The sequence below is a fragment of the Thamnophis elegans genome, chromosome 1 (assembly GCF_009769535.1).
Source record: "Thamnophis elegans isolate rThaEle1 chromosome 1, rThaEle1.pri, whole genome shotgun sequence".
NCBI classification, from domain to species: Eukaryota; Metazoa; Chordata; class Lepidosauria; order Squamata; family Colubridae; genus Thamnophis; species Thamnophis elegans.
Window position 1 is genome coordinate 159,874,314 of NC_045541.1, and position 18,203 is coordinate 159,892,516.

General features: G+C 39.1%; 1 protein-coding gene across 2 annotated transcripts in view; it reads left to right on the forward strand.

Annotated features, from left to right (window-relative positions):
* Positions 1 to 10,254: 10,254 nt before the first annotated feature.
* The window catches only part of SOS2 (SOS Ras/Rho guanine nucleotide exchange factor 2), a 41,908-nt gene continuing 33,959 nt past the window's right edge, over positions 10,255 to 18,203 (forward strand). Inside the window, exons 1-2 of one of the 2 annotated variants that reach the window (XM_032236881.1) lie at positions 10,255 to 12,376; positions 16,907 to 17,032. In XM_032236881.1, coding sequence (XP_032092772.1) covers positions 12,287 to 12,376; positions 16,907 to 17,032 — 216 coding nt within the window. In that variant the 5' untranslated portion in view covers positions 10,255 to 12,286. Of the gene's footprint in view, positions 12,377 to 16,906; positions 17,033 to 17,837; positions 18,030 to 18,203 lie in introns of those variants that run through there. The other variant, XM_032236892.1, reaches the window with a different exon arrangement.

Sequence of the window (18,203 nt, forward strand, 5' to 3'; positions counted from 1 at the left end):
TAAAAAAAAGTAGGTAGGTAGATAGAGGGCTAGACAGAGAAATACAGTAGTGAGGTAGGGAGAGAGAGAGTAGTTAGGTAGGTTGGTTGGTAGAGGGATAGAGAAATAGAGAGAAATACAGTAGATAGGGAGAGAGAGTAGGTAGGTAGGTAGATAAAGGGATAGAGAGAGAAAATGGAGAGAGAGAAATACAGTAGACAGGGAGAGAGTAGGTAGTTAGGTAGATAGAGAGAAATACAATAGGTAGGGAGAGAGAGTGTGTAGGTAGGTAGAGGGATAGAAAAAGAGAAATACAGTAGATGGGGAGAGAGTAGGTAGGTAGGTAGATAAAGCGATAAAGAGAAATAGAGAAATACGGTAGGTAGGGAGAGAGAGAGTGCGTGTAGGTAGGTAGGTAGGTAGAGGGATAGAGAGAGAGAAATAGAAATACAGTAGATAGGTGTTTCTGCTGGCACAGCACTTCAATGTAATTTTCATCAATCAAAGAGCTTTCCAAAAGGAAAAAAAAAGTTTTTGCACTCTGCAAACCTCTCAAAAAAGGCCCGTTTTTCATGAAAGCGGGCCTGTTTTTTCCCCAAAAGCAAGAATAGCCTTTGGGGGGGGGGCTTGCAGAGTGCTCCTGGGGGTGTGGGAGGGGGAGGGCAAAAATGAGAAAAAAAGCAGCCCGTTTTTTTTCAAAAATGGGCCTGTTTTGTGTCAAAAAAATTGCATTCATAGCCTTATGGAGGCTCATAGAATGCTGCTGGGAGCTGGGGGGTAAAAACGGCCCATTTTTGCTCGTTTCTACCCTCCCCAACCCCCAGCAGCTCTCTGAAAGCTTCCATAAGGCTAAGCACCGCCATTTTGGTGAAGGGGGCGGGGCTTCGGGAGGCAAAAATTACTGCATTCAATGTATAAGATGCACCCAGATTTTCAGCCTCTTTTGAGGAAAAAAGGTGCGTCTTATACTCCAAAAAATACGGTAGTTGTTAAATGAGTTTTGCCCCGTTTCTTGCCTTTCCTGCCAGAATTGTTAAGTGAATCACTGCAGTAGTTAAGTTAGGAAGATGGTGGTTAAGTGAATCTGGCTTTCCCATTGACCTTGCTTGTCAGAAGGCTGCAAAAGATGATTACATGACCACTGAATACTGCAACCATCATAAATATGAGCCAGTTGCCAAGTGTCTTAAGTTTTGAACATGCGACCGTGAGGATGTTGCAATAGTGGCAAGTGTGAAAAACTGTCAATCACTTTTTTCAGTACCATCGCAACTTTGAACAGTCACTAAATGAACTCTTGTAAGTCAAGTCAAGTACCTGTATGTGTAATAAACATGAGACTTGACTTCCCTTTTCTAACCATTCCACTCCCATCCCAATTATCGAGAGGCTGTGTGTTATTAAGCAAGAAAGTTAAACCTAGGAAAGCAAATTACCTGCTATGTAGAAATAGGTAGAAGTTTCTAAAAACATTTTTACATAGTACAATTTTTTACCAATAGGTTTTTGGCCTGGCTGTTGATCCCATCAGACTGCAAAAAAATAAAAATGGTAAATTGTCAAAAGTCACATTTGATGCAGTGTAAAGAAAAAAAATTAGTAATGCAATTCCTAATGAGATAGTAGTTTTTATTCAGGCAGGAACTGTGGAATCATCTGTTGGGATACTTTAATTAAGCTTTCTGCATTGAGCAGCCATGAACAGAATTTCTGCCCTCTTGATCTAGATTTGGATTTATATGAACAGAAAACTAATTTGTTTATTTGGCAAAAACTAGTCATGTTATCTTGTTAAGCAGCAAATAATAAACGTTTTCTACTACATAAAAGGGGACAAGGAGAAGGTATTCGGAATGTGATGTTTGTCTCTGTAATTGAAGCAAATATTTATGTTCTTAATGTTATTTTATTTTCATACCATTTCATATCTCACTATTATCTGCCACTATGCTAATGATTTCTATTTTAAGTATAGAACACGCAAGACATTCTTCTGATGTTAGAAAATCCACATCCTAGCAGTTTATAGTCTTTAAGTATAAGTATAATGTTTATTGTCATTGTACTTAAATACAATGAAATTGGTTATTTCCCAAAAACGTGTGCAGTTTAGAACCTTGGTCATCTATAGGATTCTTTGATGTATTGGATTCCAATTATAGCATATTTATAAATTCCATAGGCTATTAAACAGTTTACTATTTGACTTTTTCAAGATTTTAAATTTAAATTTTAAAGAAATTAAGGTCCAAATAAAATACATTTAGGAATCAGTGAAACAATATCTCTTTCCATCGTACAGTTTTAAATTAAAGTGGAGCTGCAATGTTTTGAGAGCCCGAGGTACAAAACAAGCTGCAAATTTCACTGGATCTTTGGTTTTGATTCCAATGAAAGGAGAAAAATAGTTACAGGTCAAAAATATGTCAGAATACAGAAATTTTTCTATACACAGATTATTCATTGTTATCCAGCATTTTCTATTCTAACCAGTGGTTGCCTAGGATCCTTTTTCTAATTGTTGACTGGTTCAACAATTTTTACAAGGAAAACCTACAATTTCCCACCAATGTACATCTCAGAGGTAAAAAATATTGTATTAAGATTTAGAGACATTATAATCACTGCTGCTTAAATCAAAGGGTGTATACATGTTCTGTGTTTATTGGGTATTTTTATTTTAAAACAAACAGATGTATTTCTACTGAGACTACTTAAGAAATTTTGTGTACAATTCACCTGCATAATTTACACAGAATGGTTTTTCTTCATTTTGAAAACTAAAGGTAATCTTAGTGGATTAAATCATTTCATAAAATTTTTACCACAGACTACACTGATACATGAGTTCTGAATTTAGTGAAAAATAACTCAGGAGAAAACTTGCACTTCAGTGGTGAGATTCAAAAATGTTTACTACCAGTTCTGTGAGCGCGGTTTTGTGGGCATGGCAGGGGAAGGATACTGCAAAATCCCCATTCCCACTCCACCCGACTAACCTGCTTTCCAGCTCTGTTCTGTTCAGGGCAACAAAAGATCATCAGCTGGGAGGAAAGCGGAGACAGGGCCAATCTATTTGCCAGTTCTTCAAACTACTCAACCAGCGGTTCTCCAGAATCTGTCAGAACTGGCTTAATACAACCTCTGTTTGCACTTCCATTTCTGCATGGTGATTAGAGTTATCAAACACGCAAACATACAAACTCTGGGTTATACATCACTATTCCACAGTAAACTTTGGAATATTTCTCAAGTATGTTCTCTATGAAATATATTGAATGACATTCATCAAATACAATACTGGCAAGCAGAGTCTCCATGTGAATAATGCCTTTAAAAATACAAAGAAGGAAATTATACATCTAAAAGTCAAGTTCTTTATCCTCCATGATATGACAAATACATCCAGCCCAATGTGTCCTTTACATGCAAGATACTGTCAAAGGCATGTTTCTATGCATTAATAGTAAAGTTGAGCAAAACTAATATCCAACATTCAAGATAATTCAGTATAAGACAGCATTGAACTGTGTGTTTCTATCCAAAATTTTGTCTGTATTCTGGATGTAGCTGCCCAAGAAGCAGCCCTTTAGGAATTCGAGTGCATTTGTTAATTCAGTATCTTCATTTAGATTCATATTTCCTGAAATATGGAGGCATTGACTGGCATGTCGTAAGACTTATACAGTGCGTAGAGTTTATTTTCTGTATTTTAGTTTCTACTGAATACACAGATGTGCTTGTATTTCGAATGCAAAAACAGCTCTGCAATAGTTATATGATTTAGATATAACTATCATTTTTACACTTTATGAAAAAAATACTTTAGCATAACATCTATTGACAGCTAAGTAACTAAACTATATTTCAAATGTTCATGCAAATAAGGAATATGGATTGAGTAACTAACCTCAGTATTGTTTTATAAAACAAGTTAGTTTTTTCTTCATTAAAAATAATCCTGCGCTAAATGGAATACTAATATATTACTAGGGCAAGCAGATGAAAGTATTTCATTTTTGCATGTCCAAAAAACAAGCTAAGGCTTCACTCCCATGCTCATTTTCCAGGACATAAGATGTACCAAACTAATCGTGATTATTTAATAAACCATAGCTGGATGTATTCACACTATACACAAAGTTTTAAAACATGATTTACAAAATATTAGCATAATAAACCCAATCATACTTAGCATCATGATTACAGACCCAATCGCATGGGTTTAGTTATTTATTTCTGAGCTAAACCATGCCAGTTATTTTACACATTCGTATGCTCTGCTTGATCATCTACAACAGAATAAATAAATAAAATATTTCCAATAGGAAACTTAAAAGAAAAGGCTGTAGAGCTTAATTGTTTTCAGTAAGTAGATTTGCCAATTGTATTTTAATTGATTAAATGGAGGCAGTCACATTCAATTAAGGGAAACAATGTTGAGAATTAATAGTATAGTTAAATATTAAAATACTGAAGCTTCTTGCAAAAAGTCATCTATACCATGCTTTTATAATAGGCACATTTATTTCAATTATAGGAAGTTATATGGAATAATACAATAATAATAATAATAATAATAACAACAACAACTACTACTACTATCATGGTATTTAACTAAAGGCTCATTCAGATATGCCAGTCATCCCTTTGTAACTAGGAAGTAATGAATGCATATTTGTAAACAGGTGAACTTCAGCCTACCATGTCTCCTGTAAAGTAGTGAGGAAGAGGTATGGAGCCATAAAATATATTATTTATCCCTGAATCAGATGAACCACAACAAAGGCAGTTTTCCCCATTTTTTATTTTATTTCACTGTCTTCCTTTCTTGTATGTTCTAGCCACCAAAATTCCAAGTTTCTTTTTCATAGCACAAGTCTCTATCTCTCAGTCTTAATTACTTCAAAACAATCATCTTATCCATCAGGCATTTCCGATTCCATATCTGCATCACTATAGGTTTGTTGTGAACCTTCATTTACCTGTCTATCACTCAGATCACAATAACTCAGCTCAGGTGTATAGCTAGGATGCCGGTTGAATGGTTGAATGTCTTCCTTACATTTCTGAAAGGATGATTCATCTGTTTGCTGATAACGAGATACTAGCACTTTGCCAGTTTTAAGATTTAACCAGCTTCCTTTTGGCATGGATAATGAATCATAAGTGAGCGCGGGTTCATATTCCATCTCTACATAAGCTAAGGATTGTGCACTCAAAATATCCCTACTTATACGAGAAACTAGCACTTTCTCAACTTCATCAATACTCTGCATCTCATCCCAAGATTGCTGAATGCTGAGATTTGATACAGCACTTTCAGATGATTTATTGCCACTACAGGTTTGCTGATCAAATTTTGCTTCATTCAATGTTACATCAGATATGGGTGGTTTGGGACAACCTGCAGAATTTCCATTGTTCTCCAAAACTGTTTTACTAAGCAAGCTCATACTTGTCTGCTGGCTATGATTTATCAGTACTTTTCCAGTTTTTCTGTTTAGCCAGACACCATTTTCTAGAGAAATTCTGCTATATGTCTGCAGCGCTTCATCTTCTCCCTCTACATATGATGATGAACTGTCAAGGGTACTCCTGCTTGCAGACTCATAAGGCTGCTGTGCATCATATGAGGGTATGCCCCAAAGGATGTCATTATAGTTAAATTCATGTTTCACAGACTGCTTACTTCCTTGATGGAGTTCCTGCTCCACATCCAATTTGCTGCTTATCCCTTCTTCCTGTTCAGAGGTCATTATTTCTTGCTGTTGACTGGTCTGCTGGGATGTTATATCTTCTGCCTGTTGAGATGTTTTTGTCTTCTGGCTAGCTTGTTGAGTTGCCACCATCTCTGCTTCTTTGCTGGCCTGTTGAGGTACTGTTAACACTTTGGGTATCACCATATCTTTGCCAGATAGCTGTGAAGCTAATAACTCAGGCTTTGGAACTCCATCTATTAAAGCATCCTCCTGTAGATGTCCTCTTTGGGACTGCAGCAACTTCTCTTGTTGGTTTCCCACAATGGGTTCATCTTTGCAGGACTCCGGCAATTCTTTTTCTGCTTCATTACTTTCAAAAGATATTAGTTCTTTCTCTTTAATCAATGCTGCTGCCACCATCTGATTCTCAGGCTGAGACGAGTCCTTACAAGTATCTTGCTGTGCTATAATTTCCTTTCTGTCATCCTCAACATGATGTATTTTATCAAGTTCAGTCTTTTTTTCTTCAGGTGTGGAATTCCTAGCAAAACTTCCTTTAGGTGTGAGATTTACTTTTCTTGTTCTATGCTCCTGAAGCCAACTTCTTTCAGTTTGTTGACTACTACATGTCATTATTTTACCAGTTTTTCTGTTTTTCCAGGTATTCATTCCAACTGAAATAATGCTGTAAGTTTGCTGAGCTTTTGAAGCACATGAAGGTTTTTGTTTTGAATCATTTATGTCACTTTCAAGAGTATTACCCTCATCCACTTTGTTCATTTTATCTGCAACCAGCTGATGTTCTGCCTCTACAACAACAGGTTGTTCACTTTCTGATGTATCTGGCTTCACAGTGTCCCTCCTGCATCTGCATTCAATCAGTAGTTCAGTGCTCTTTTGGGGTACAGGGATGGCAGGCTGTTTGCTATCATTTTGGGACTCGGATACAGTAAGTTGTTCACTGCCCTTTGGGGGTTCAAGTTCATATGGGCGATCATGGTCTCTTTGGAATTTAGGAATAATAGGCTGTTGTTCACTATTATTTTGGAATTCAGATACAGCAGATTCACCAAACTTCTGGGATTTGGGGCATATGAGCTGCTCATTGCATTCTGGTGATTCTGGAATAGCAGGCTGTCCACTGCCTTTCTGAAAGTCAAGCAAAGGGGGATATTCACTGCCCATTTCAGACTTTGAAGAAATGGATTGTTCACTGGCCCTCTGGGATTCAGAAACTGGGAGAAGATCTGCCTTCTGGAACCCACATACAAGACATGGTTCAGGAATCTTCTGGGATATGAGTGTTTCACTAGCTCTCCTGGACTGGGGCATGTTGGGTGGTTCCCTAGAGTTCTGGTACATGGTGGCAGGTGCACTAACTCTACGGGAACGGGGTACGCTGGAAAATTCCATGCCCGCCTGGGGTTTAAGCAAAAATGGTTCATTGGCCCCACATTTCTCATGAAATAATTCACTAGTTTCTGATTCACTTGCAAGAGGCTGTTCATTAGTCCTGTGATGCTGCATGATGTTCGGTGGCTCATTGGTCATCTGGGACTCAGTTTCTTCACTGATCCTCAAAGATTCAGATACTGTATATTTTTCACTACATCTTTCAGATACAGGGAAAACAGTTTCTTTGCTGCTCTTTAGGGAGTTAGGAGGAGTTGGGTAATCAGTGCCCTTTGGGGATTCAGATAAAGTGGGCCCTTCATTGCCTTTCTGGAATTCTGTAGTAGCAGACACCTCTGTACTTTTTCCAAAGTTGCTATCCTTTTGATATTCTGGAACATTGACCTGGTCACCATCCTTCTGGGAATAAAGCATGGCAAACTGTTCACCATTTGTTTGACATTCTGGAACAAAAGATTGTTTATCTTTCCAAGAGTCTGCTATAGCAGGCAGTTCACTCGCTTCCTCAATTTCTAAGGATACAGGCTGTTTGCTGCTTCTTTGGGATGCTAAACTTGGGGAGTGCTTACTGTCCTCATGGGACTCAAGCACAGCAGCCTGTTCTCTGCTTCTTCTAGTCTCAAGTGCAGTATACTGTTCATTAGTCCCTGACTCTGAGCTAATTATTTGAGACTTTTGAACAACAGACTCATTACTCTTTGATAGTGCTTCTTTACTGGCAAGTTTCTGTTTTTTCTCTCTATAATTCTGAAGCCAACTATCATTAGTCTGTTGACTGTGGTTTTGCATTAATTTGCCAGATCTTCGATTTAACCAAGTAGTTTCCTCCAATGAAATGATGCTGTATGTCTGTTGACCAAATGACATCTTTTGTTTCAGTGGCATTGTTGTATTCTCAGAAGCAATAGTCCCATAGGGCTCCTTTGCATCATCAATCTTGTTTTCTGTTCCTAGGCTACCATGCTGCGATTTTTGCTTTAGCCCAAATTCTTTTAACCCAGCTGAAGGTCTGTTGTAATGAACTTGCCGATCTTCAAGAGGGAGACTACTGTATCGAAATTCTTGCACTTCACTTTGCTGGCTATCATGGAAAGAATCTAGTAAATTGACTGGTAGACTGCAAGAGCGAAGTTCTAAAATGTCAATTGGCTTGATTTCTTGGTGTAAATCTTTTGTCTGTTTTTGTGGCAGACTATCAATGCAGAGGTCTGAAATAACAGGCTTACCTATTTTTTGCAAGTCATACTGATAACTACCATGGCGAGATTCTTGCATTCCTAATTGTGTTCTAATTTTTGTAATGCTAACCGTATCAGTCTGTAAACTTTTTTCAAGCAACTCTCTTTTCAGACTCTGAGTACTATCTGTCTGCTGAGCTTGGTCAATTTTATTTTTCCGTATTTTTTTACGTCGCTTTGTTTTTTTTTCCTCTGATTTTGTTTTTTCTGTTTCTACTTGTTGGTCTCTTAGTTGGTTCTCCTGCTGTACTATTTTTGGCTCTTGAATATTATATTGGGATTCTGGTACTGCAGGTTGTTGACTAGCTCGCTTTGATTCTTGCCCCTGTTGCTTTTGAATACTATGCCAAGATTCTTGTACTGCAATGGATTGACTACCTCGTCTGGATTCTTGCTCCTTCGGCTGTTGAATACTGAGATAAGATTCTTGTACTGCAACAGATCGACTACCTCGCCTTAATTCTTGCCCCTCTGGCTGTTGAATAATACCATGCCAACATTCCTGTACTGCAGCATTTTGACTACCTCGTTTTGATTCTTGCCCCTCTGGCTGCTGAATACTGTGCTGAGATTCTTGTACTACACAACTGCCTCGTCTTGATTCTTGCCCTTCTGGCTGTTGAATACAATGCCAAGAATTCTGTACTGCAACAGATTGACTATCATGCCTTGATTCTTGCTCTTCCGGTTGAATACTGTCCTGAGAGCCTTGTACACCCACAGACTTACTATCACTGCCTGATTCTTGTCCCTCTGACTGCTGAACACAGTGCCAAGATTCTTGTACCATGTGCCTTTGAGAAATTTGTTCTAATGCTTGCCCCTGTAGCTGTTGTGTACTATGTTGAGATTCTTGTAACTCAGGTTTCATTTTAGAAACCCCAGAAAATGTTGGCAATTTCTCAGTGTTTAATGTTTCTCTTTCTGAATTGTTTCTTAACATGGATTGATGAAAAGGAAGTAAAAGTTCTGTAAGTGTTTCTGGGCCCCAAACAATACTGGTTTGCTGATAGCTAGATATCATCTGACCTGTTCTTTCACAAATCCAAGTCCTTTCTTTATTCAAAGGCTGTCCCTGAGAAAATGTTTGGTTTGGTAGATTTTGAGCACAAATGTCTTGTTTGCTGCTGTGCTGAGATTCCAGTCTGTTTATATCTTGGCTACCATGGTGTGGGACTTGTGTCTTTATTTGCTGACTATCATGCTTTTCTACTTTTTTGGTTCCATCTTGCACACAAGGTTTTTTTATTTCTGTCTCTTCAGGAAAAATAATCTCCTGTTCAAAGCCGTCTTGAAAAGACTTTGGGGTTTGTAAAGGCTGGCAAGTAACAGGCTGCTGATTATTACAATAGGATTCTTGGTCTTGGAGTTGAGGGCTGTTGGACTGTAATTGTTTCTTAAGAGGTGTTGCACAACTTGTCCTTGCAGAAATATTTGTCTGCTCACTTTCATCCATTATTTCTTTTCGTCTAAAAATGCTCACTTTGCTATCTGTTTGCAGAGACTCATCTACCACATTTTTTTCAGAAACCTTCTTTCTAGGTTCTTGTTCCATTACTTGCACAGAATATCCACTTTTCTGATAGTGACTGATCTGAGTATAATCCTCATTTGTGTTAGAAGTAAGTGCCAGATGCTCCAAATTGAGTACTTCCTCATTCCCAGGATTTATCTGGGCATGTACAATTTCAGCTTTTCTTTTAGCAAAATTTGCTAAATTAATTCTGAGGCCCTGAGGTACCAGCTTTTGCAGCATCAGCAAACCAAATCTCCCCTCTGAACCAAGCTGTTTTATTTTAAAAAGCTACATGTAAAAGAAACGTAAGTGCTACCTTTTCTGATCCCACCTCATAACGATTAATTCTTTTCATTAGGACTGTGACTTGGATGTAAGTTGAACCATTTTCTAGGTGGTGATAAATCTTTGTTGAGTACTATTTCTTATTTACAGCCAGTTGGAATCATGGCCTTTTATGTCAAATACTAGTTCTAGATTAAGGAGTTAGCAAGTAATTTGTCTGATGATGGTTTCCTATTCTTACTCCAACTGCCTTTGTTCTACAAGCATCAGAAAATTGTCTGTGACATCATTACACACTGTGCTCCAATCATTTATCTTATAGTTAAGCAAGATTCTAAGTCCAAGCCTTTAGAACTAGGAATAGAGTTCATTTTTGCCATTCAAGGGCAGCAACTGAAGCCTTGACTATTCTTCCTACTGCCTTCTAAAGAAAGTGATTTTACAAAAAGGTAAGTAATAATAATTTCCCTTAACCAATTCTTATGTGTTGCCTTACTGTTAGGAAATATTTTAGAAAATTGTTGAAAACAATGGGCTTCTAGAGTGCAAAATTGATTGTTTAATAATTTCCTTTCACTAGATTTTCTGGCAGCCTTTACCAATTTCATTCCTTAACTAGGAATTATGAGACGCAGTTCAGGGAGAGACATGGAATTGCCTATTAATTCAACAACTGCCTCCAATGCAATGTTCCCCCATTAAGAACTCAGGCTCCTGTGAAAGGACAAAATGGCAGGAGCCAATCGCACCTCAGTGGATAAGATGTTCCATAATCGCAACAGAGAAAGATGTTCCATAGTCACAACAGAGAATGCCGCTCTCCTGGACTCCACCAACCTAGTGTCACTGCCCATCAAAATTACACCTGGAGTCTAAGTTATCAAAATTGTAGAAAGATTAAAATATTTCAATGCATCCTTGAGAAAGGAGATTGTCCTTAAGGAGAGATTGGTTCACACTCCCCTCAAGAATCACTAGATCCCACCATACTGGGCAATTTTTTTAGGGACTGTTGTGGGGAAGGTGGTTATGCAGCAGCGTTAGTGCATTCTGGAGGAAGCAATTAGCTGGACTCCTTTCAGTCAAGATTCAGACCTAGACACAGAAACAGCATTGGGTACAATTTTGAATCATATCTGGCAGGAGTGGGATGGAGGATGATTCTCCCATCCTGGCTCAACCTCTAGCCATTTTCTGATATGTGGGAATGAATTTGGAAGCCAGGTCAAGGGGATTAAACGGCAGTTTAGCCAACAGGATTGGGGCAAGAGACTCAGAAGAGTCCCTCCTTTGTTTTGGGTCTGTAAAAGATTAGATAAAGAGGGGAAGTACTTTCAGCCTTATAGGGTAGGGCAATCTGGAAACATAACCTGATGAATTAATTCTACGTTATTGTAAGGTTACATTAAACAGAATCTTGTAAGGCTGGAAGTACTCCTGTCCCCCTCCTCCCCTTGTCTTGAAATAGATATGGATTGGCAACGCAGACCGTAAATGTGTTGAACTTCAACTCTCCACAATACTCTGGCAACATAACTAACGGAAAGGAGATTGGAGGAGTCTCTCTGGAAGGTACCCGAGGGTGAATTAGAAGCTCGATCGAAGGAGAGGGCGACAAAGGTATCAAAGCGTAACGGGCCGCAAAACCGCGAAGCCTCCTATTTCTTCCTCTCCTCGGCCTTCCTGGCACTAGAATCGCTCTCCGCCCGCACTTCAGTTGAGCGACTGTCGAGCAAAGAGCCATCCTCAGGGAAAAGCGAGGCAAGCCGGCGGCCCCACCTCCACTGTGTATCCGAAGGGGCCGCCTTCTTTTCCCATTGGCACTTGCCCGACAGGCCGACTCCCTCTTCCTCCGGTCCTCTTCCCGGGGCCGCTAGAGAGCGCAACTGGAGCCTGCCCGGTTGCTTTAGGCCGGCCTCTGCGTTTGCGCAGTGCCCGTGAGACCGAGGCAGCCGCGGCCCAGGCTTGGGAAAGTGGAGCGGCGGCGGCGCCTGCTGCGGCTTGCGGCGGGGCCGGCGGCTTGGGAGACGCGGATGTGACCACGGTTGGCCGGGCCTGCGGGCAGGGCCGGGGAGCAGTGGAACAGCTCCGTGCCCCTTCCCCTCCCCCCCCCCGTCATCCCATCCCAAGGCGCGGGAGGAAGAAGAAGGGCTATGCAGCCGCCTCAGCCGCCCCCCTACGAGTTCCTCAGCGAGGAGAACGGGCAGAAATGGCGGGGGCTCCTCGTGCCGGCCCTGCGTAAGGTCAGTCCCTCCTGGCGGCGGCGTCGCCCTGTCAATGCGGGCGCGCTCTCTCGCACGCGGTCCTTCAAGGTGGGGAACTGCGGGGCAACATCCCCCCTCGCCCCCGTTGCCAGGCGTCTCCCGGACACCGGGATCTTCCCTCTTGTCAGTCGGCAAAGGGCTCCCGCTCCCTGCCCCCCCCTCGGCGTGCTTCAGTTTACCTCACGCGAAGGGTCCCTTTCCGAGGCTGAGGGAGCCGCCCCCGTCAGGGCACGCCCCCTTTAACCTCTCCATAAAGCTGCCCTGCCTAAGCCAAATGCTCTCCGTGCCCCCTCAGGCGCCAGGAGATCCTGCTGAGGAGCTTTCCTTTTTCCGCCACCGATTTCTCACAACGTATATTGCGTTGCAGGTGCGATGTAGGGCTTCGGAGTTTGCTCTGTATCGTGCGAATGGACTGAGGGGCTTTGGGGTCGGTCGCCGCCTCAGCTCAGCTTACCTCACAAGGTTCTTGTGAGAATATCCGTTGCGAGTTCCTGGAGTTCAACGTCAGTAAAACACAAAGACTTCTCTGCAGGGTTAGAAGAGGGAAGCTGTGGCTGTGTGGAAATTCCCTATGCTTTCCCAAGAGAAACTTTCTTACTTGTTGATAATTAAACTTGTATGCTGCCTTACTTCCAAGGACTTTGGGTTGGTGTTGGCAGGGTCTGCCCCAGCTGGTTTTTACTTCTAAGACCTGCCCATCTTGTAATTGCGAATTGGGAACAACTGAATTCAGTTACTGAATTAGTGGAGTTTCCCACTAATGTGCCTTATTGCTGTGGGAGGGGGGGTAGACTGTTCTGTACATTGACTAAAAACTCCTGAAGTTCATTGTTTCTTTCTAATAATGAACAAATGATATAATGCAAGTAATCCTTGCTTACACTGAAATTACAACTACACTAAAAAAAACCTTGCCATCAATCTTCACAATTATGACCATTGCAGAATCCTACATTCACATGATCACCATTGAGGTGCTTCTCAACCAGTTTGTGACAGGCAGAGTAAATAGAGAAAGTGGACATACATTGTGATAATGTGATTTTTTTTCTTGTATATCCTAATCTTGTAACTCAACATCTCTTAACTCAGATCCTTTTCAGATTGTTAAATTATTTTACCGAGCACTCCCTTCTTGCTGGCATAATTTAAGTTGTAGTCCAGGACCTGGGCACTGTATTGAGGAAGATTACAGTTACTGTATGTTTTACATGGAACTGCCAAAAGGCATCTTCTGTCATTATGTGATTCAGATGTTCTTCTGTTCAATTACACAGATCATTCTATATTATTCTTTAGTTGGCTCCTTGTATAGACATACTTCCTGCCTTGTATTTGCCTTTTTTGTTTGCACATTGATCATCATGCTCCTGTAAATTTTTATGTAAGGAAGGCAGTTGAGTAGATTTGTATGTGTATGGAAACTGCAAATATAGTAGACATACTCAAACACATTATAAAGATATGAAAGGAAGACACAAACTGCAGAATTTGAGGTGTTTGTACTGCATGATGTTGACTATTGTTTGAATAAAGAATTCAGTCTAGGTACGATGCTGGTGATGCTGTTCCAGACAATGTAATGTGATTTGTGTATTTGTTTTTGACTCAACAAGAATGAGTCCTTTTGCTCTGATGGATTCATAGTAAGCCTAACATGGTGAATGAATTAGTAATCTGAGTCATTGACTTATCTGTCTGCGCACACACCAATTTTTGTATCCTTCCAGTCTATGGTATTTGTTACCAGTCAAAATCTAGTCACAGAATCTGCCTTTTGTCTAAGAAACTCAGGATTGTCTTGATTGTCTTGTATTATTTAGTAAAGTTTGGTTTTTATAACATAGTATTACATTTCAGGAAAAGTGCAAGGGTTTTGTGCTTGAACTGAGATGGAGATTTCCTGTATTAAGAAGTCATGATGTGGTTCTAATTGAACCATTAGCAGTATCTATTTCTTTTTTGAATAGTTATCAAAACTCAGAAAAAGACAAGCAGGAGAACTATATAAGCATTTTTCTTTGACCTAAGACACAATGGATTTATTTGATTTATTATGTTGCATGAACCCATGAGTCTATAACACATACTTTATGGCTTAGTGTACTTTGTGTACTCAATCATTTGTGGATTGCTTAGTAAATCAAGTTAAGTGGTTTTAACACTGTATGTGAACCCAGATATATATTTTGGCCTAATTTATTTTGTCCACGAATTGTAATTGTATTGTACTTTGTAAACCATCATTTATACTTTGGGTATACATCCCTCTCCCCCCATCTCTATATTTTATGGCAAATGAGCATATTTGGAATGTTGAGAACATCTCATAGGCACTGTTTGCAAAGAACCAAAATATAATTTCATGATATTTTGGTTCTTTGCAAAGAAAATAAATTGAATGCTTTGTTGTTACTGGTAGATATGTATATTTGTATGTATATATTTATGTGTATACACACACACACTTTTTCCCCTGAAGATGCTTCCAAATAGTCACAGGAATTATGGAAATACAAGTTATGTTTGAGGCTGATACTTTGCTTTGCAACATGCTTTCCATTCATTTTTTTAATTAAAAGAATGTTAAAAAATTAAATTGGCAAGCTTAGCAGATTTCAAGGAACAATGTTATTGCTCCAAGAGCAATACTTTGGACTTAGCTTGGTATGTGAGAGATACCAAACAATAATTTCAGTGAGAAGTTACTTGCTATTCTGATCATTTTAAATTTTGTACAATTTGTATTATAAAATTTTTATTTTGCTCCATGAAAAAAATACAAAAAGATGATGTCTTTTCCATTCCATAAATTTTAGGAAGATTTATGGTTACCAAAAAAATCATTTGATGTGACAGAGAAAAACTGTTTTTCCTGAATTATCTTTCATCTGTCTGCTATTTTTGTTATAGAGCTAAATGTGTGTCCATATCTTTTCTCAGTTACAATATAAGTTTGCATTTAGGAAAATTTACTTTTTTTACTGTAACTTCAAAAAATTAACTGGGGGGGGGGGTAAAAAGTAATTGAATTGGACACATATCACTACATTAAAAAGATAATTTGCATTTGAGTTAGTCTCAACTCCAAGTGACGGAGCATCCAGCAGTTTTCTTGGCAATAAAATGAAAATAGCTTTCTCTTGGTCGAGTGGAAATAACATCCCAGAAGGCGACAGTGGCAAACCACTTTCCTAACTTAGCCAAGAAAAGTATTTGGAGACTGTCAACAGGAATTGAAATTAACTAAAGGACATATTTTTAATATTATGCTTTCATTTATTTTTAACATTTTATCACTTAAATAATTCATTAGAAACTGCTCATCTTTAGTATTTATGGGTTTTTATATTTGTTTCGTGTGTACATATTTTGTGGTATAAACTATCAGGAGTTGTCTTTTGAACCTGGTTGTACACAAGCATTCTACTTCTTGCAGGAATCTTTTATAGTCTTGAAGCCCTGTAGCTTGTTATTGCTAACAATATTGCTATTGTTATGAGGTGCAAATGGTTAGACAAAGATAATCAAAAAAATCTCATTCAAATATTTGGCAAAGTATATTTTTCACACAATAAAATAAGTTATCAGTAGAAAATTCAGGTGGGCAGAGTTAATTGATTATTGCAATGCATTTTATGTGGGGTTCTCCTTGAAGAAGATTCAGAAATATATTTTACTAAAGAACATAGTGCCAAAGATCATGACTAGTTATGGGAGATGATCATATTATGTCAGGATTCTAACCTATTAAGTCCTCCATGGCTTTGAGTCATAGGAGTGTCTTTTGCTCTCATATTCGCATTGGAACCTTTTCATCAAAGACCTATTCTTAAGTACTCTCATATGCTGATATGGCTAATATAATGAGTGATTCAGGAATGGCTTTTTTTTAGTATTCTTAAGTATGACATGCTATCCCTAGGGAGGGCTACTTTGTATTTCTACTTTCTGATTATGAGCCTTAATCAGCTTTTCAAAGTTTGGGAGGAAAGTTATAAATAACTGCAACTTGTCAGAGTTTATGAGGAATGTTATAAATAACTGCTAAATTAATTTTAATACAAGTTTCAAAATACTGGTAACTTATTTCAGCTGGGGTAAACATGTATGCATGCACACATTTGTTTGGTTGATAGACTTCTGAAAGCCCTATATCTTCTGAAATTTAGTCATCTAAAAGAGGGTGTTTTCCAGAATGAGGGAATTGCAAGAAAGTACTGGGTAAAAATATTTCTGCATGATTCACAGTTCTAAATTTAGCAGCATTTTTTCCATTCCCTTTCACATACCAAGGCTTTGAACAATTACAGAAGATGGTAACACTAAGTTATTAGTTAATGAAATAAAAGCTTACCTGTATCCTTCTACATAAATATTCATTATTGGACATTTTATTGTGGAGCACTAAGAAAAATTAGTCTTTTAAAATTATAAGAGATACAGTATGGTTATAAGTACTCATTAATTTGTCTTCTGATTGAGCATAACAAATATATCTTTCTGCAGGTTCAGCAGCAAGTCCATCCCAACCTTTCAGCCAAGGAAGATTCCCTCTTTTACATCGAGGAACTAATTCTTCAACTGTTAAATAAGTTATGCATTGCACAGCCACGGACATTTCAAGATGTGGAGGTATGAATGCAGTACATGTGATGAGGGGGAAAGCAGGTGTTTCCTCACAAAACAATGCTAGTATGAAAAGAGGAACTGAAAAATTCAACAAATTAAATCATGCAATGGAGAGAGTTTTATTTCTCTAAAATAATAACATAGATCATGAAATATGGAGAATTTTAAAATTGGTATCGGGATATACTGATCAATATTATCTGGTATAAGTTGTTGTACATAATATAAAACCAACAAAATGTTATTTTTAGAGAGATAGTTTAGAGAGTTAGTTTACTGACAGTAGACCTTTAAAGGAAGTCCTTGACTTATGACCACAATTGATGACAGTTGCTAAGTGAATTTTGCCTCATTTTATGACTTTTCTTGCCATAGCTGTTAAGTGAATCACTGAGGTAGTCATGTTAGTAATACAGTAGTTGGGTGAATCTGGCTTTCCCATGGACTTTGCTTGTCAGAAGGTGATAAAAGGTGATCATATGACCCTGGGACACTAACCGTCATAAATACATGCCAGTTGCCAAGCATCTGAATGTTGATCATTTTATCATAGGGGTGCTGAAACGGTTGTAAATGTGAAAAACGGTTATAAGTAAGTTGTAGTGCTGTTGTAACATTGAATTGTCACGAAATTTCATTCTGTGAGTGTTCAAAATTGGTGCTGAACAAAGGTTATGACTGATGCCCAGAATTATAGCTGTTACAGTGCCCCCTGTAACATGATTAAAATTTGGCAATAGTGTGTCTGCCCTTACAATTGCAGGGATACTGCAACTTCCCCTCACCTACCTATCTCTTAATCTTCTAGCCATTCACCAGTTCACAAAAAGCTGCTATGGTCCTGGTGGCCTCATCCTGCTCACTGGCTACTTCTCCCAACTTCACCAAGGTTCTCTTTCTTCCACACCATGGCCCTCCCTCTGCCCACCACAGCCAGAAGACCCAGGCCCTCTCCTTGTCTCCATTATGCCCGCCTCCTTAATTACAGAAAAAAGCAAAGGTAAGTGGACCTGGGCAGGATGGGGCAAGAGCAGGGCCTGGCCCGCCCAGCCCTGGCAACTTTCATGTGCTGGTGGGTGCTGAACCTCCCAGGGCCTCCCCTGCCCCATCCCCTGAGGGACCGCTGTACAATTGCTTAATGGCCTGTGCAACAGCACTTAGACTTATATACTGC